General features: G+C 46.6%; 1 protein-coding gene across 5 annotated transcripts in view; it reads right to left on the bottom strand.

The window, feature by feature from the left end:
* The window catches only part of CRACR2A (calcium release activated channel regulator 2A), a 132,025-nt gene that overhangs the window by 17,929 nt on the left and 94,559 nt on the right, over positions 1 to 19,537 (bottom strand). For 4 of the 5 annotated variants that reach the window (XM_045588356.1, XM_036457171.2, XM_036457173.2 and 1 more), the window contains 5 exons: positions 16,689 to 16,760; positions 12,117 to 12,162; positions 10,104 to 10,210; positions 8,008 to 8,347; positions 4,184 to 4,316 (listed from right to left, as the gene is read on the bottom strand). In XM_045588356.1, the coding sequence (XP_045444312.1) occupies positions 4,184 to 4,316; positions 8,008 to 8,347; positions 10,104 to 10,210; positions 12,117 to 12,162; positions 16,689 to 16,760 (698 nt within the window). Of the gene's footprint in view, positions 1 to 369; positions 2,697 to 4,183; positions 4,317 to 8,007; positions 8,348 to 10,103; positions 10,211 to 12,116; positions 12,163 to 16,688; positions 16,761 to 19,537 lie in introns of those variants that run through there. The other variant, XM_036457175.2, reaches the window with a different exon arrangement.

Genomic DNA, 19,537 nt, shown 5'->3' with positions numbered 1-19,537 from the left:
CAGTGCATTATGGGCCCATGAGTGGAGGAGAGGTGGGAAAGTCATCACCCCTAGAATGACTCCAGAGGCCCTGTGCTTCGCAGATGAGGGCAGAGGGAGCAGTACATTTTCTAGGTAGAGAAAAGAGTGATTTGACCCATTGGTAGAATGCTTGATATTTCTAACTTTCATATGCTGTCTTTCCACTTAATAGCACAGTGCTCCCCCTGTGACATCATCTGAGTTATCTGCACACATACTCATGCACATACATACACATGCACACAGATATGTATATGCATACCACCTCCACCCACCTCACCAATAAGAGATTAAAACACAAAAAAAACAAAAACAAAAAAAAACAAGAATCCAGAGATAGCATGTGTCGTCCAAGCTCATTAGTTGCAGTGTGTTGCAAATCCAGCTTTGAGGATCATTCTTCCTTTTACACCATATCCTGGGCACAGAGACGCCTGGCAGCTTCATTTCACCTGGAAAGTCCAGGGATAAGTGCTTCCATCCAAATGGATTACAACTGGTTGGGAGCTGAATCCAGGGTGAGCTTTCTTCTTGGCTAAAAGTGGAAGTGTTTCCCCAGCGTATACTCTAGGAGACTGAAGGGGCTGCCTACTTTCTGGAAACAAGTCAAGAGAATGCTAGCACTGTTAACACACTTTCATGGCCTGACCTGAAACCATCCAGCTCAAGCTGGGAAGCCCAAGGACAGAGCCGACTTCTTGGTGGAAAGAAAGGCTTGAAGGCAGGGGGAGCAGCCAGGTCTCAGCTCTTTATGATTATGCTCTACCTCACTGGCTGATTGTTTTGTTGGAGGACAGGATGTTTATCTTGCAAAAAGTGAGGGGGCAAAGGAATGCTGGAAAACAAAACAAAACAGGTTTTGTGCTGTAGTGAGCTTGGTGAAGAGTCCCTGCCAGGTACTGTTGCTTCTCTCTGCAGCCTCAGACAGGCAGGTCCAGGAAGCAGATAAGTCCATGGAAGGGAGAGGTAAGCAAAGGTAGAGACACAAGGCGTCAAGGCCAACAGAAGAGACAACACAATAACATGGGACCAGAGGGCCTGAATTACACTGACTTTTAAGACCATCACCAGTTCTAACATCCCAGGAGCCAGGCGGCCATGTTGTATTCCTGTCTCAGTCCTGCCTTTGACCAGCTATGTGATCATGATGACATTACTTCATCTCATTTGGGGGGAGTTTTCACTGTCCTCACCTGTAAATTGAGATGTGATGAAAGGTGTGGAGGGGTAAGTTGGTGCTCAGAATCTGTTCAGCTGTAGCATTCAATGAACACATGGAAATGATCTCCTACTTGCAACCTAACTGGTTCCTGAATGACGGCTAGAAATCAGAAGCCTCTGTGACCATGAAGTGTGTTGTGTTGAGGGATGGTAATGAGTTAAAGCTGGTTGATGGACTCCAGAAAGGGTGACAAGACAGGATCAAGCTGTCATTTAGAGCAAGACAGATGAGGGAATGGGAGTTTCTGCAAGTTGCCATGGAGACAACTAGAAATGTCTTTGTAAAGATGGGGAGTGGGATAGAAACCCAACTGGTGGCCAGGAAAGAGCAGAGTGCATTCTGTTGAGAAAAGCAGGGGCAGTGACTCCAGGTGGGGCAGTAAAAAAACACTGGACTCAGGGGTCCTGGGTTCTAGGGAGCTTTAGCCTCTAACGATCAGTTTTCTCATTTACAAAATGAACTCCGATGTTCTAGAAGACCATCCTTTGACACCCATAGGACCCAAACACCTGTTTGTGAAGGAATCATGTGGTGCTAAAGTGGTGCAGGCAGGTGCTCAAGGCACACTGTTGTATTGTAGAACTCACATTGTGCACAAGCCAGGAGTAGGGTACCAGTCATGTTCCCTTGAGGCAATGGGAAGCCAGAAAGTCCCCTTTGATAAAGGAGATGAGCTTTAAGGGGCTGCTGAGTCCCTGTTTGTACTGTGTTCATGGTTCAGGGGCTGCTGCCCTGGACAGGTGGTTGGCTAGAGCTCCAATCTAGGGTTGGACCACTTTGGCCCTCCAGGACCAGGACTCTGTGGCTCTCCTGTCATTTTATAGGAACATTTGTCAGGTGGCTTCTGTGACTGTACTATGCCTACTGACAAGTGCATCAGAGCAAGGCCTGCTGTGTAGCTAAGACACTAATTTGAGCTGCAGTTCCTGCCCCTAATTTGTAGGTGTTTCCATAATTGGCCCCCTGGGAAGTGCAAATTAGTTTGCTTTTCTCTTTTTAGAGACTTCCATCTTAGGGACATCAGTTGGAAATGTAAACGAACCCTGATTCCCTGATTTCAACAGGAGAGGTATCTAAATGCTTAGAATCTGTCCTCCTGGCTCTCATGGTCTGTGCTTGAGCCATGGCTGGTGGGGGCCCATTCCACTGATGATCTCCCAGGAATTCAAGTCCACCTCCTCAGCCATTGTTCCCTGTGTCACCATACTCGGTGCGCCTGGCTCACTCCAAGTCACTTTTCTCCAGGGCAGACAAGGCCAGACTTTTCTGGGATGGGTTCATAGCTCTGCTCTTCTCCCTTTCAGGGTCCCAATTCTTAATCTTGAGGAGTTCTCAGTTTTTGGGTGAAATGGAGCAGAAGGGAGGGGCAGGAGGATATTCCAGATGTGAAAACATCACAGGAACAGGCCCAGCAGTAAGAATGGCACCCTGAAGCATGTGAGAGGAGACCCATCTGCAGAGGAAAGTTGGAAGAAAGGCCAATTCAGGATGAGAGGAAGAACATGGAGTCTCCCCAGACAGGACTCTGGGGCAGAAAAGTTTATCTTGTGGGGCCAGCTCTCAGACACCCAAAGGTAAAAGATGGCCTGGAAGCAGTGTCATGTGACCCAGTTCATTTCCCTCATTTTTCAGATGAGAAAAACTGAAGCCAAAGAGGGAACGTGTTCCCCTGGAGTGATTAGTGGCAGAGCAGAGACAAGAACCAGGACTTCTAATGCCTCATTGAACCTCAGCAGCCTCCCCTGCCTGCACCAACCTGTCTACTTCCCGTGGCAGGGAAGTGTCTTCGAAACCCATGGGGTGCTGAGCACACACACACTTAGTGTTACCAGGAACACTGTGGAATTGAACAGAAGGGGTATGGGGGCAGAGGGGAGGTCAGAATCTGCATCAACCAGCTAATGGGATTGTGGACAAGCCTCCTTCTCTGGGCCTCAGTTTCCTGATCTGTCCATTGGGCTGATAACAACACTTGCCTCCCAGGGTTGTATGAAGGTAGAGTGAAATGATGAATATGAAAGCCCAGGGTAAATATTCAGATATATCCATATATTTTCAAATATAGTTGATTTATCAGTGTGGTTAAATGCTATACAGTAGGCACTTAGTGGACTTAATTTTTGTTTGGGTGATTCAACTTGGTAAAAGCTAAAAAGGTCAAGATGCCTGTGGTCTCACCACATATTCCAATGCAATGAGCAACTTTGGGGAAGGGAGAAAGTCCTCCACCTAAATAAAATATTACACAGGAGTGGGAGCACATTAAGCCTTGATCATTCACTAATAGCTGCGCCTAACGGGCTTCTCCAATGAACTCCAGCTGTCACCCAGCAAGGCCCAGGAGGCAGGATGGGTAACATCTGAGTAAAGGAGCCATCTAGAGCTCTGCCCTTCCTCTCTCCCTTCCTCCCTCCCTCCCTCCTACTCTCTCTCTCTCTCTCTCTCTCTCTCACACACACACACACACACACACACACACACACACACACACACACACACACTGAGGGGGGCAGGGCATGGAAGCAGCTGGCTCATGGGGGGGAGGGAGGGGTTGTGGTGGCAGGGGCGGGGGGAGGGGGAAAGGGAGTAAGCCCCAGCAGGAACATGAAAATTTGGATTCCCTGCTGAAAGTGAAAAGAAAGAGAGAGAGATAGGCTCAGATAGGTCCGAAGTCTATCTTTGGCAACTTCAGTTCCACTCAGGCTGGACATGGGAAGCTTTTGGTGGTCTTGTCCCACTGGAAGTGAGCTTAGCAGCTAGTCCTCTGCAGGAACGGACTGCACTTGTCCCTCAGCCTCACTGTGGAGCAGGCAGACCAGGGCTCCCCTCCCTGAGGGCCCACAGCTGCTTCCACTGAGCTCCAAGTCCCTCCCTGGGCCCCCTTCTCACAACTTCCCCTTCCCAGAGGTGGTGGGACCCAGTTTATGGGCGAGAACTTACCCACAGTGGCTGTCATGCCTGGGGAGAACTGGTCATCACAGAATCTCCTCAGGAAGGATGTCTTCCCTACGGCAGAGTTGCCCACAAACACAATCTTGAAGAGCCGGTCTGGGGTGGAGAGGGTGCCTTCCTCCTGTGGACAGCAGACAGTCTGGGTTCTAGCCCTGCTACTGCCACCACCTGCCCTTCTCCCATCCCTTTGGTGTGTAGGGGACAGTGAGGACCTGGCCTCCCCACTGGCACCAGGAGACCGCCCAGGTACAGATGCAGGTAGCTTTGGGCTCAGGGCATCAGCAAGGGGAAGAGGGACACTCATTCAAACAGCACTGTTGTCTGCCTACTATGATTCAGAGATTAGGATGAGGCTTGCCTTGTGGTGGAAAGAAGGGAACAGGCGTGTAAACGGACCATCTCAGCACAATGTTCCAATGCTCGGGTTGCAGGGAAGAGAGCCAGGATCCACCCAGCAGAAGCTCTGAGCTGGGCTTAAAGCAGAGGCAGGGGTGGTGAAAGGGGGGATAGGGAGATAGAAAGGGAGGAGGGGAGACAAAAAAAAGACATCTTTGTTAGATGGCCAGAGACAGCCCAAGCTAGGGTAGGGTTCTTGCTTCTGCCCTTTCATTGAAAGCCTGGACTGACAGGGATACTCTTGCCTCCCTGCCCTTTGCTCTTCAGTCCCATCTCATCAGCTTCCATCCAGGATCCCCATTTGCCCTGGGAACAAAGGCAAGATAGTCTCCCCCTCGTAGACTCGGAAATCCTAACAGCAGGCCACTGGCAGAGTGTTCAAATCCCCCAGCACTGCTGCTCTTCCTGCCCTACCCAGCAACAGGAGGGCTGGGGCTAAGCCTGCCGCCCATTTGTCCGGGATGCTGAGGCCCAGTGGGGAATGGACTTGCTTAGACACTGAGGGAATGAGCGGCAGAGTAAGGACTTGCTGCCCGCACAGGGCCATTGCTCTCCATGAAGCCCTCATTTTTTGGGGGGAGAGTTGTTTGCTCATTCCCCCCAATCCTGCCTTCAAACCCAGCCCAGCACTGCTGGCCTAGGTGAGGAAACTCTTTGAAATCAATTTAGAAGTGGATTTGGGGGAATTAGCTCCTCTCATCGAGCAAATACTATAATGGAGTGGCAACAGATCTTAGCAGTACTTGAGTATCAGAGAAAAGCCACTAACAGCTTTTTGGGGAGAAATCAATTCCATGCAGCACTTAAGTGGGAAGTCAAGGTCAATTTCAGAAATTTAAACTTAAAGAAAAAAAGGCTCCACACTCAAAAACTATGCCCGATGCCTCATTTTCTTTACTCTTGCAATGCCAAGGGTATGGGCTCTTTGCCACTGCCTGCTCAGCCTCTGTCTCCCTGTAATTTGTTTGAGACGAAAGCTCAGAGCAGGGTTAGGGTTAGGGTTAGGGTTAGGGTTAGGGGTTAGGGTTAGAGGTTAGGGCATCTGTCCTCAGGCCCAGGTGTGGGGGAGGCATGAGAAGCCCAGGGCAAGGGGAGCAGGTTCCAGCTACAGGGGCTGTGCCTGTCATTAGCCCTGTGCCCACCCCCACCATGGGACAGAACACTATTGTTTTTCAGGCCAAAGAAGATAAACACATTTATTGATGGTTCAGCAGCGGCAGGACACACCTCCCAGAGGCAGCAAACTCCTACTCCGCATTCATGCACTTAATCGTGTCCCTTCTGGGGCTAATCCACAGTGAGCCAACTGGATTGGGGCAAGAGAACTGGAAAAAGGTCTGTTCACCTCCTTCCCACCACTTTAAAAGTAAAACTGATATGTGCATTTTTTAATTTTATGTTTTTTAGAACTAGGAAAAACAGAAAGGTAGGGAAGAAAATAATAATTATAATCTATCCTACTTCTCTGCAGTGGTTACTACTCATGTTCAAATACATTTCTTCCAAGCTTTTTTTCTATATAGATGAATGAACATATGTTTTATAGAGTGACTTGAGATATTATAATTTTATTATTTTCTTATATTACTAAATTATGAATATTTATCTGGTTCACTATTTTTTAAATGTTGTTTTAAAATATATTTTATTGATTTTTTTACAGAGAGGAAGGGAGAGGGAGAGAGAGTTAGAAACATTGATGATAGAGATAAACATTGATCAGCTGCCTCCTACACACCCCCTACTGGGTATGTGCCTGCAACAAAGTTATATGCCCTTGACTGGAATTGAACCTGGGACCCTTGAGTTTGCAGGCCGACACTCTATTCACTGAGCCAAACTGGTTAGGGCTAAATGTTATTTTTAACAACAGTGTAACATTCTACTGAATTAATATGCTATAGTTTATGTCCTATTAGATTTTCCTGTCTGCTATTATACACTTATATTCTTTTTTTAAAAATATACTTTTTTGTACAGAGAGGAAGGGAGAGGGATAGAGAGTTAGAAACATCGATGAGAGAGAAACATTGATTAGCTGCCTCCTACACACTACCTACTGGGAATGTGCCCGCAACCAAGGTACATGCTCTTGACCAGAATTGAACCCGGGACCCTTTAGTCCGCAGGCCGATGCTCTATCCACTGAGCCAAACAGGTTTTGGCTACACTTATATTCTTGGATTAAATTTTTGTCTGACTTTAGTTATTTCCTGAGAGAAGATTGCTAGAAGGAGAAGTGCTGGTTCAAAGGACGTGGTATCTGTAAGTTCGTGATTCTGCTATCAATCTACTGTCCCTAAAGGTTACACAGTTTCTGGCTCAGCAGCCTGGCTTGAAGGGCCTGCCTCATGCCACCTTCCTCAAGAGCAGAGACTCTGCTGAAGCTGTTGTGGCTGCTGGTGGATCGCATTTCCTCGTTGCTGCAGTTTCTGTCCCCAGCTGGAAGGCATCCAACCTGGTGGAGCCTCAATGTGTGAGAGCAGAGGGAGAAGGCTGGGCCAGGCTGCACCCCTTTGAACTTGACTTCCCAGTCTGCCAGAAGGAAGAATACATCTCCGAAGCCTCATCAGATGACTGCAAGGATCAAATACCATAGCAGACTTAGTCTTTTCCGTCTACTGCTGGCCTCTTGATATTTCTTTCACATTTGTGGGGAAAGCATGGGGTACTGGAAATGCCTACATGAATAGCGCTGACAGGGTTAAGGAAGGACAGGTAGGTGAAGGGGCCCACCCACCAGTGGGGGCCACCAGTTCTCCACCCTCCCTGGAGCCTAGGTCTCCACTATTCCACCCTTCAGAGGAGTGACACATAGGAATGAACCTTAGTCCAGACCCAAGAGTGATAACTGATACCATATGTCCCCACATGGTGGCCAGAGAAGTCTTCCTGTCACACATGCTAATACAGCCATGGAAACGGTCAAGATGGCAAGGGCTCAATTCTAAAGGGCTGGCCTGATGTGCAGGGAGGAGCCTCTTCCACACTGCCGGGGACATTTCTAAAGCTGCTTTGGAGGGTCAAGTGGAGGGGTCAGGGCTCAAGGAGCCTATTCCTACACTTTGGTCACAAACAAGGTGTGGAACATCATCACTATGAGCCAGAGGAAGATGGTTCATATAGCATCCTTCTACCCAGAGTTGAGAGGAAGACTTGGTGGGACATGGGATTGGAGCCTTTTGCTGAATCAGAAAAGAGCATAGTGTAGGGAGTAGGGCAAACATCAGAGTTTATAAGGAGAATTTTCTAGGACCCCTGAGTCTCACCCAAAACACTCAGCTTAGCAGAGAAAGATAGTATTTGAAGGACACAAATATAGTGAATCGTGAGACCAGTCACATCTGATTTCTTAATTTGCCTTCTGGGCATGGCATAGGAGTGATCCCTAAAACCAAGGTGCAATGTTCCCTTACCTTAGACAGAGCTTCTTTCCCAACAGGCTGCCCTCGGGGAGATGTGGGCATGAGTTCCAGCTGAGAAGGTTGGGCCTGCTGGCTTTGTCCCTCCACCCCCTGGTCGGAGACCTCCTCCTCTTCTGGGCATTTGCTCAGTGGCCGCTCAAAGCTGCCATCCAGGAGCTGGGGCAGGGGGTCTTCTTCAATGGAGATGATTCTGCGGAGTGCCCGGGGGAGTGGACCTTCAGCCCCTGGTTCCCTGGCTCCTGGCTCCTCTTCTGTAAGGGGATACCCACTCAGGCCCAGGGAGCTCCTCCTCCTCATCATGCCAAACACATCTTCCTCCTCCTCTGACTGGCTATTTTGGGGTGGAGAAGAAAGAGGAGGGGGGAGCAAATGGTAAAATGTATCAATATGGAAGCCATATAGCTTTTCTGACAGATGACAAAAGAGCAAAACACCTTGGGGGCACAGAGCCCTGGGAATGGGAAAACCAGACCCAGCATTGTTTAGTTCATTCACTAAAGACACTTATACAAGTGCCTGATGGGGAAGGTGATGAAGGTGATGATGGTGATGCCAGTGAAGGTAATAATGATGATCTACCAGGTATTAAGCTAATATCACAGTCATGAACAAATGGACACATCCCCTGTCCTTAAAGAATGCTCAGCTTAGTGGAGGGGCTAAAGCAATAATGACACAACTAAACACATTTTTACAAGTTGCGAGAAATGCTGATAGAGAAGAAAACGGTGTGAAGAAAGGAGCATAACTAAAGCATCTTGAGTTAACAATCAGAGAACCTCCACTCTGGTCCCAAGGCCAGCTCTAACTAACTGTCTGTCCCCACTAGTCAGATGTCTCCTGGCTCAGAGGCAGCTGCCTACTAGAGAATGGGCTTTGGGTCAAAGGAAGCCAGGGTATCTTGATCTGCTTCTCCTTCCTTTCCCTTTCTCTTTCAGTGACCCTGCAAGTCAGTCAGGGGGAAGTGGCCTCAGAGTCTGTTTACTCACCACTGTATTTATACCCGGCACACAGCGCAGTATTTTGCACATAGCAGGCACTCGATAATAGATAATAATGGCAGGACTCATGTCTAATTTATCTTTGGAATCTTCACAGAACTCAAAAGACTGTCTACTATAGAGGAGGTAATTTGTAAAAGCTTATTGACGGAATCAATCAATGAATAGATTAGTTTCTGTGGAACCAACAGGCCAACTATTATTCCACAAACTTAGCTCCAAAATTGTATCTCACTGTTCAGATACTTAGAAATTCACAATGATCAGGTCCAGAAACTTGACTCATGAGCTGACTGACAGCCCAGAGCCACCTCCCTTTGCCCACCGAGTATTGCATGCTTGCTGTCCTCAGTGTCTCCTAGATGAGCAAGTTCACACACTTTCTCTCCAGATCTAATACTAAGGGATCCAGCTGCCTCTACCTCTCTTGGGCCACCAGTATGGATGGAGCACATGCCAACAACAACAAGAAGAAAGGAATTGGCTGGTTTCTGAATAAACAGCGCCTCTTTGGGGATGCAATTATGTGTTATCCAACGGGAACAAAATATGTCATCTTTGAGTTAATTAAATATGAATCATTGAAAGAAATTAGTCAAGCACAAGACCTATTCTTGTCTGTGAATGAGTTCAACTATTAGAGATTCCATAGGACATTTTAATTGCCCTTCAGAGCCCAAATATCCATGTGCCTGAAAAGCCAAGTGTATCCATTCTGCTCAACTGACAACTGGGCATTGTCAGGCCACACCTTCCCTCTCTGTCCCTGATCTCTCTTGTTCTCTCTCCTCTGCTGATCTATAGCACTGATCCAGTCCCTCTCTGCAGGCACACACTGGGCAGGACGGGAGGGACAGAAAAGACAATGGCCTGTCCTAGGGGCTTGCTCTGCACTAGCTCCTCCTTGGATGTCAGAACAGGAAGGGATATGTCCTCCAAGATTCAAGGGGAGTGAGCACAGCTGACCCCAGGTTTCTCCCCCAGTGTCACTTCTCGAGGGTTAGCGTGCACTCAGCACAGCACAGGCTCCCCAGGAGAACAACACCAAAGAACAGATAACGAGTGAACAAATAGAGGACAACTTACCTTCTAAGGATCCCTCTGCTGTCCATATATTTGCCTATCACAGAGCCAGATCTCTGTTTCCAGCTTGCCTTGGCAGCAGCTGTGTTTGCTTTGGCTGCCTTATCTTTCTGCAGAAACACAAAAGAACCTCAGATCCATGCCTGCCAGTTTGTCCCAATGTTTGAGCAGAAAGGGCTCAACTTTCCCACCTCATAGGTCAGGCTTTAGACAAAACTCTGAATAAGCAAGTGATATTCTGGTCCCCCTGCTGGCATTTTTCACCAGAATCCCTCCACTTACTGTTTAATAACCTAATCAAATGAGCCAACACACAGTTTAGAGCCTGGGGTCCATGATATTGCCCTTCACAGGATTATTGATCATTTGCAAGAGCACAAGTAAGAGAAGCTAAATGTGGAAAGCATAGGAAGACTGTTTATGGACAGAAAAGACTCTGCCTCTTTAAATCACACTCTCTGTGTGGCTCCAGTTCCAGGCATTCCCAAAGTCTCATACATAATAAAGAGAACAGCCCAGAAGATCTGTCCACCCAGCCCCTGTCCATAGCTACTAAGTGAGCATAGGGTATTTCAAACCTTTTATGGGAGGGCACTGGATGTAAATAAATGGCTCACACATCTGTAATGAAGAGCCTGGTTGGGGTAGGGGCTTGCAACCTCTTTGCCAATGCTCTCCAACAGTCCCTAAAGGAATCTCTCATTAACCAGCCATCCTCATGATTCCTGATGATCCTTAAGTGGGGAGAGGGAGCAGTGGCAGGACTCCTAGGGCCTCTGCAAATATGACTATAATGATTTCAAATTAATATTTAATTATTACCCAGAATTAATTTTATTCCTCTTTCTTAAGCCAATTCCCTTTTCAAAGCAAAATGAGTTTGGCAGGTGAGGGAAAGCAAGGTGAAGGGATTAGGATGACATTTGGTTGGAAGTTTTAAAATAAATGCAGAGTTACTTCTAAAATAATAATCATTATCATCATCAAACACACGTGTAGGCTGAATTTGCTCTGGTAGTACTCAGGTGGCGCAGAGGTCTTTGCTGCCAGTCAGTGATAGAAAATAAATGGTGGAACAAGGCCCCTCCAGGATTCACAATTATAAACCCGGCGCACTTCATTCAGGGCAAACTAGCTGCCCCTTGCCGCCTGCATTCAGACCACTGTTCAGCCAAGGGTCCAGTGCAAGACCTCCTCTTTCCAAAAGTTTTTCTCAAAAATACCTACAATTGGTGGGGGGTGAAAATAAAGAATAGAGATTCCCTTTCCTGATGAGGTAAGCAGGGCCATGGTCCAAGGAGGCAAAAAACTTGCCCAAGGAAGGACACACATGAACTTCATGGTGTGATCATTCTAATAATTAAAAACCTATATCAATCAGTCCTGCCACCATTTTTCTTCCCTTGAGAGCATCTAACAGCTGCTGTCTAAGAGGGAAGAGAGTAGGGGAATGTGGGATCCTAGATTTTGTTTAATGCAGCCCAAAGGGAAAATTTTAAATAAATATAGAATTTAGAGTTATTTGGGAAAATGTATAAGCATTGTGCTCAGGTCTGGAGAAGCAGGAGTCCCCACAGGATAAAAACATTGCTCATAAAATCTGCTATATGAATTGTAAAGTATACATAATTTGAATTATAATGCAAATTTTTCACCAAAAGATAAAAATTTTAATGAAGAAAAACGCTGTGAGCATTGTGGTGTAAAGTGATCATGACATTTCAACTGCATCATCTCAGGGACAGAAGTAGCATTTCTGCATCAAAGAAACACGTGACCCTCCCCATTACTTGCCTTGTTATGCCAAGAGGGAAGTGTGTGATTTCATGGGAAATTATCACACTGTTACCCAGGAGGTCCCCGGCTTTTTTATTATTTTCTAAAAAGCATATGCCATGGTCCTGCCAAGGAGACCCCAAACCTCAGGATACTGCCGGCCAGTCCCGGCTCAGGCACTGGCTGCCACTAGACCACAGTCCTTGTCTTTCCCGAGAGGAGGGGGCACCGCGCACTTACCTGAAAACATATGTCCCTTTCATCCTGGAGGTGCTTGTTCCTTTCCCTGCGATGGAAAAGGGAATCTATTCAAACAGGGAGTTTGTGGTCCACTGAGCCAATAGAAGCATTGCCAGCGGGTGATACAGAGGAAGGCAAGGTGTGGAAGGCCCTTTCCTTAGGGGTGTGGTTAATGGCAGAGGGAAGCCTGTGTAAATCAGCTCAGAGGAAGGGAATAGACAGAATGATACCCAGGCCCTTCAGATCATTGGTCTATGCCATCACCAGGAAGCCTCCCCCAGAGGGTGCCCAGGAGTTCCAGCTGGACCTGTGAGTCGCTCTGGGGCCTGTGTGTCCTCTGTAAGCCACTCATTCGTGCCTATATCCTCTCAGCAAGAGTCTCCTGGACACTCACTATGTGCCAGGCATGTTCTACCTATGAAGGTTACACCAATGAACAAAACAAGAAGTTCCTGCCCTCAGAGAATGTGTATTTTAGTGCTGGCATAATTGCTCTGAGAAAAAGCAAGAAAGTGGAATAAAGTGTGCCGGGGGTAGAGTAGTGTTTCAATAGGGTGGTGACGGGGGGCCTTGCCGAGAAGGCAGCATCTGAGCAGATATTCAGAGGAGGAGAGAGGAGCACTGTGGGTATTTGAGGCAAGAGCATGGCACACAGAGGGGGCTCAGCAAGTATGACTATAATGATTCCAAATTAATCTTTAATTATTACCCAGAATTAACATAATTTTATTGGTTGGGAATTTTCCCATCTCCCTTTCAAAGCTAAATGAGTTTGGCAGGTGGGGAAAAGCAAGGTGAAGGGATTAGGATGACATTTGGTTGGAAGTTTTAAAATAAATGCAGAGTTACCTCTAAAATAATAACCATTATCATCATCACTTTGTCAGGGGCACAGCCCAGAATGAAGGGCAGCAGCATGCTCAGAGGAGACAAGGTCAGAGAAAAGATAGAGGAGGAGGGTGACTTGCCATTCATGGCCTATGGGAACTTTGATTTTTCCTCCAATTGGGAGATGGAGCTGTGGGGGTGGGTGAGTGTCCTGATCTGACCAGGTTTTCAAAGGAGCCCTATACGCGCTGCACTGTGCCAAAACAGACTGCTGGGGACGAGGATGGGGCCCTGAGAATTGGTCAATATTTTAATTAACATGTTGGTCGGTCATTAGTTCCACTTTCAGTGGAATAGTGGTAGAAAAAGCCTGACTAGAGGGTGAAAATATCAGGGAAAGAAATGGAGACAGTGAATATAAAGAGCAAGCAATTCTTTTTAAAGTTTTGTTGAAAGTGATTAAAGAAATGGAAAGTAGCTAGATGTGGAGGAGAGGATGAGATACTATATAAGAAATACTACCATGTTTTCCCAAAAATAAAACATCCTCGGAAAATAAGACTTACTTACAGGTTTCCTTCTGAGTGAAATATAAGACATCCCCCTGAAAATAAGTCCCCCCGCCCAGGCTCTGTCGAGAGAGCCAAAGAGGTCTGCTAGTCTGGGATGCAGCCAGCACTCACTGCACTAAAGACATGAAGACATTTCTTCATGAAAGAAAAATAGATCAGATAATGATTCCTGCAGGAATGTTGGCCTATCTCCAGACTCTTGATATTGCAATAAACAAGCCATTCAAAGACAATTTGCTCATGGAAATTAATGACTACTTTGAAAATAGAATGGAGAGAAATCAGCATGGAAACTTTGTGAAACCTAAACTGCAAGAAGTTGTGACTTGGATGAAGAATTCATGGGAGAAAATCACTGACAGTTGCATTGCAAATGCACTGCGAGCAGGTTACCTTGACAAGAAGTACTCATTTAAAGACAGTACTAATGCTAAACATGAGAGATTTGGTCCACTGATTCTGAAAGAAATGGAGTCACAAGAAATTCACCAGGAAATTCAGGAATTGGATTGTTATGATGATGTTCCAGAAGATGATGACGTGATTGTCATTGAATAAATGAGTAAATTCTTGATACTGTGGGATTCACAGTTTGTCTGGTTTGTGTTGACAACTACCGTACTACCATACCGTATACAGGTAATAAATTTCCTTTATTTTCATTTAACAATAAATGTGTACCGTATTCTTCTTCATGGAAAAATAAGACATCCCCTGAAAATAAAATCTAGTGCATCTTTGGGAGCAAAAATTAATATAAGACACTGTCTTATTTTTGGGGAAACAGAGTATAATATATTTAGATCTCTCCAAAAGGAGGATACAGCCGTGGTCTGTCTGTCGTCCTTGTAACATGGCCATTTACTGGGTCCAGACCGTGGGCAGGCACTCCGCTAAGTGAGCTGCACTTGGCAGGTGCAGTCTGAGGCAGGCCGGAGGACAGACCCCAGTTCCTGGGGCTGTTCTGAAGCAGCTGTGCATCTGGTGAGCAGGCAGGCACACAGCCAGGACCTGCAGAATGAGTGGGAGGGACGAGGAAGGTTCTTGTAAACCCTGAGGATGGCCAAGGGAGCTTCTCATGCCTGAATGACCCTCCCTCTGTGCAGGAGCGAATGTTAAGAAGAGGAAGTGTCTGGGTGAGGACTTGGGGAGCCCTGGGAGCCAGGTCTTTCTCACGGCTCTGCTGTTGTTTCATGCTTTGTGCAGCCACCACCACGCAGAAGCTTCAGTACTTTAAGACAAGCTAGGCTCTTTACATGTTGCTACCCACATCTATCAGCTGAGTCTCAAAAGAAGCCTGAGAGGTGGGCAGGAGATGAAGACTCCCACTGGTTAAGTCAATGGTCCAAGGGCACACACAATAATGAGGGGCAGTGCTGGGACTGGAACCAGAGACAGTGTTCCTGAAACAGCTTCCATTTGCTCCATTTCCCTTAGGAGGGCCGGTCACATTCTGTTACATCCTGGTCACATCCCAGCCATTGTCCTGTTTTCACCACCACCACCCCTCCACATTCCCACTATTCTCCCCACCCACCCCTCTCCCATCTTCCTCTCCTCAACTTACGAATCCCCGTTGCTCTGGGTCACTAGCTGGTGACTTCAGTGTGGAAGAGAAACCAGCTGGGGGCTTCTTCTCCACATCTGGACTCTCACCAGCTGGCAGAGGCTGAGCTTGGTAACCAGGCAGTAGCTCCAGCCACGTGATTCTGCACAAATGCTGCTCTCCTTTAAAAGACCCATAAGCATTTGCAGAGTGCTGCCTTGTCACTCCCCTCTGCTCATTCATGTTGGATCTGCCCTTTTCTTTTTCCCACGTATAATACAAAGAAGGAGGAAAACACAAAAACTCGGCCTTGAACATCTTGTTCTCTTCCTTTCACGAATACCTTCCTAAGAATCAACATCTTCTCCTAAATGGATGAGAACTTGGCCTTTGGGGCCTGTTGGAACCAGGCATTGAGTGCAGTAAATTTGAAGGGCATTCAATTTGAAGCACTTTTTAATTTGGTAGCATCATGGATGTCAGTCACAGTGACCTTACCTTGCTTTCAAACAAAAAAACTGAACAAAAGCTTCATCATTTACCTGATTTAAACGCATTTGCCCTTTACAAATCAGAACTGAGAGTCCTTCTGCTTGGTCACCATTCCCCAGGAGGTGTTTGGTAGGCAGCAGGCACTTAGAAACCTCAGAGGCGGAACTCAAAATGCCAGCCTACCCACACAGGTTTGGAGGGGTTTTGTTTGGTTTGTGTTTTTGGCACATTCCATACCAATGAGCTTTGAAGTTACAGTGAGTTTTAGCAGGCTAAGGAAACTCCATTCTTGGTGCTGTTTTGACTCATTTTCAGGCAGACCCTGAGATTGCTGATCATGGCAATAAAGTGAATATCTTTATAGAGCAAGTCATGAATTTTTCGGTTCCCTAGTACATATAAATATAATTTTATTCTAAATTGTAGTCTATTAAGTGTGCAATAGCATGATGTCTAAAAATGTACAAATCTTAATTTAAAATACTTTACTGCTAAAAAAAAATGCAACACATCATTTGAGCCTTGTGGAAGTATGACACCAATAGACTTGCCCAGTGCACCATTGCCCTAAACATGCACTTTGTAAAAAACCACAATATTTGCAAAGCATAACAAAGGACAGAAAAATGAGGTGTGCCTGAACTCATTCAACAAGCATGAATGGAATATGGTAGGATAAAGAGAATCAACCCCATGTGGATCTCAATTTTGGCTCCACCAGTGAGAAGCTGTGTTCCTTTTGGTAAATTATCTCATATCTCTAATATCAACTTAGTTAACTCCTGTATTAACGACTGCCCTACTTACTTTCCTAAGTTTTGTTGAAGGTGAGAGGGATAGCATGGTTGGCACAGTGTAGATGTTCAATAAACTCAGGTCCCCTCCTACCAGATAAGGGCCATGCAGGGTGCTGTGAGAGACACTGAGAGGGGTATAAAGTGGAGAGGGAAGTGGGCATGTGTAGATGGACCAAACATAATGGAGAGGATGGTACTTGGTGCCTCAACAAAATGTCAAGGACAGGGAAATGAAGGCACTCTCTCAGTGGCTATATTTTCCAGCATGTAGGCAGGGAGAACTCAGCCCAGCCCCCATCTGGGATACACTCTCAGAACACACACAGTGTTGACCCACCTTAGGAAATCCAGCTGCTTCAGGAGCCCCGACTTCTCCCGCTGCAGACTCTCCGTCACGCGGTACACTTCCCTGACGAGGAGGCAAACAGCAGTGGTGAATGATTGTTCAGTTGGGGGGTGGGGGCGCCTGGTGGGGAGAGCTATGGGGTATGAGGCACCTAGGAGCCCTCACACTGGAACCAGCAGGCAGTGCTCTCTCTGGGGACTGAGGGGTTTCAAAGAACATGACCTTCCTTGGAGACCACCTGCCACGTGCAAGTGCTCACAGCCATGACTTCAGTTAGTCATCACAGACACCGTATTTCACAGACACAGGCAGAACTTTGATAATCCAGCTCACACTAACAATCCAGGGTCCTCATCAAGGCCTCCTGGCCCCAGACATGCTCATTCCACAGCCACTCACATGTCATCTCTGAGCACGACTCTATGATAGAGAACCACTGTTTTCCCAGGCTCCATGTGGTCCTGCCCCCAGGTTCAGGGGATTAGAATCAATATTGTTCTCCAGCCCAGTCTTTGAGGGTGAGAGCAGAACTGCTATTCTTTTCCCCTTGGGTGCTAGTTGGGTTTGTTTCCAGGAGCTCTCAAAGAATCATTTTCCTGCTTCACCTCCTCCCAAAGGCTCCAATCTGTTTTCAGATATCTGGGATTTCGACCGTTGATCACTCATTTCTTTGACTTAGATTTCTTATTTATAGCTATAAAGCAGAGATTTAATGCATCAATTACAATCAGCTATTTACATCACAGTGTGAACATGGTGGCCATATCGGGAGTTGTGAGGAAGGGAGAAAGAAGCTGAAAGTTGCATGGGTGGCTGGAGGGCAAGGTAGTAAGGCAGGGTCCTGTCAAGTTTGCTTATATATGAATGCTCCCTGCAGGGCCCTGCACGCAGGCAGATTGAACAAGAAGCAGCAGGAAGGAAGGAAGGAGAGAGAAAAGGAAAAAGTAGAGAGGGAAAAAGGAAGGCAGGGCTAGAGGGATGAAGATGGAAGGAAGGGAGGGAGGTAGGAAGGAAGGAAGGAAGAAAAGGTAAGGGTGAGTTGGGGAAGTACTCAACAACACTCAGGGAAGAAAGGAAAAAAGGCAGAACTGGAAACACTGGGAAATAAACCATGGTTGACTTTGTAACTTCACCTCCATCTTTTCCTCTGTGCTCTGCACCATGTTTTATGTAAAGGACCCAAAGTTCCACTTCTCCAAACCACAGCATGGCATTTAGTGAAGAGAGCATCTTACAGCCTGATAATAACATCAACTTGTATATGCTGTCAGAGCATCTGTATTGTGCACACTCTATGCTGGGCAAGGACAATGACCTTCGGCCACCCATCCATGTTATTGAGCTGGGGAAAACAGAATCAGTTTGCTGGGCCCATAATACTCGGCCAAGCTCACAATGATCTGGTTCCTGAAAAGGTATCTGTGATGGCTTATCCTCCTTTATAGAATAATAATTATAAAGTCAATTTACAATAATAACAGACTGAATTAAATTCTAAGTTCACCTCAGATAATCCTAATTAAGCAACAAAACTTCTCTGGTTCCTGCAGAGCTGCAAATTCCTAACATTTTATTACCAATTATATTTAATGTCAACTCGGGGGAAAAAACAACATATTTGCCATTACCCTGAACCAGGTTCTCAAACCCCTCTCTAGGATTCTGCTCAGTTAGAGCTGCCTCCTGGCTACCTCTGTACCTCAGGAGCCAAGCTTGCCTGGGTGCTTCATGTGACTCCAGCTGGTCCTGCTTCTCTCTGGGTGCAGAGGGAACAGACAGCTTACCCCTGCTATGGAAAATCACTCATTGCAGATCTCAGGTCTGGGTTTTCCCAGGGGGGTTGACTAAGGAGCCAATTCCTAAATAAAAAGGTGTTTCAGATCTTTTCTAGCCTTGTTCTCACAGAACCAGATGAACATTGGAGCTATGCCCACACACACATATACACACATCCTATATAATAATAGAGGAATATGCAAATTATCCAGGACACTTTGTCACAACTGCTTAGCAGGTGGCATGCACAGCAGGTGCAGATGGACAGGGCCTTGCAGCATTGGGGAAGGAGGCAGGCCCATGGTGGGGTTTAGGCAGGTGCCAGCAGAAGGAGGCATCCACTGTGGGCCTGCCCCCAAGGGTCCACAGGCCTCCGCAATGGCCCAGCCTGGGGTCCGCAGGTCACCCCTGGCTCTGGCCTACTTATTTGGGACAATCCATCCAGGAACCCTGGATGGGTGAGAGGGGCTTAATTTTTTTGGGCAATGAATCATGGGGCTCCCACACTGTAAAAGGGCACAGGCCAGGCTGGGGGATTCCTCCCACCCCCAAGTACATGAATTTTGTGCACATATCCATGCAAACACATCTGTTCATTTGTCTAGTAAACATATATCCAATTGGATACCTATTCTGTCTAATAAAAGAGTAATATGCAGAACTTCCAGAACTTTCAGTGGGGAAGCAACAGCAGGCCGCTGTTGCGCACCTCCTCTGCTCTTTGGCCGCTGCTGGTGTCCCTACTGCCCGCACTGTTCCCTCCTGGAGAAGCACATCGTGGGAAAACATGGACACCACAGAACTAGAAAATGAACATTTGGAGGATAAAAATATCCAATCATCTATAACTTCTCGGATTCTCAAAGATGATAATACTGGAGAAGATAAAGAAGTTAAGAAAATTGTCTTCTCAGAAAAAGAGGAAACAAAACCACAGGTGGCAGAAAGTGCTTGTCCTCCACAAGGAAGATTGAATAACTGTATTACAAATGGTATGTAAAATAAAGAATGTAAATGGAGAGGAAAAAAAGAGTAATATGCAAATTAACTATTACTTCACTACA

The sequence above is a fragment of the Pipistrellus kuhlii genome, unplaced genomic scaffold (assembly GCF_014108245.1).
Source record: "Pipistrellus kuhlii isolate mPipKuh1 unplaced genomic scaffold, mPipKuh1.p scaffold_m20_p_3, whole genome shotgun sequence".
Lineage (NCBI taxonomy): Eukaryota > Metazoa > Chordata > Mammalia > Chiroptera > Vespertilionidae > Pipistrellus > Pipistrellus kuhlii.
Note: the sequence above shows the minus strand (reverse complement) of the source record. Positions and strands in the feature narration are given on the sequence as shown.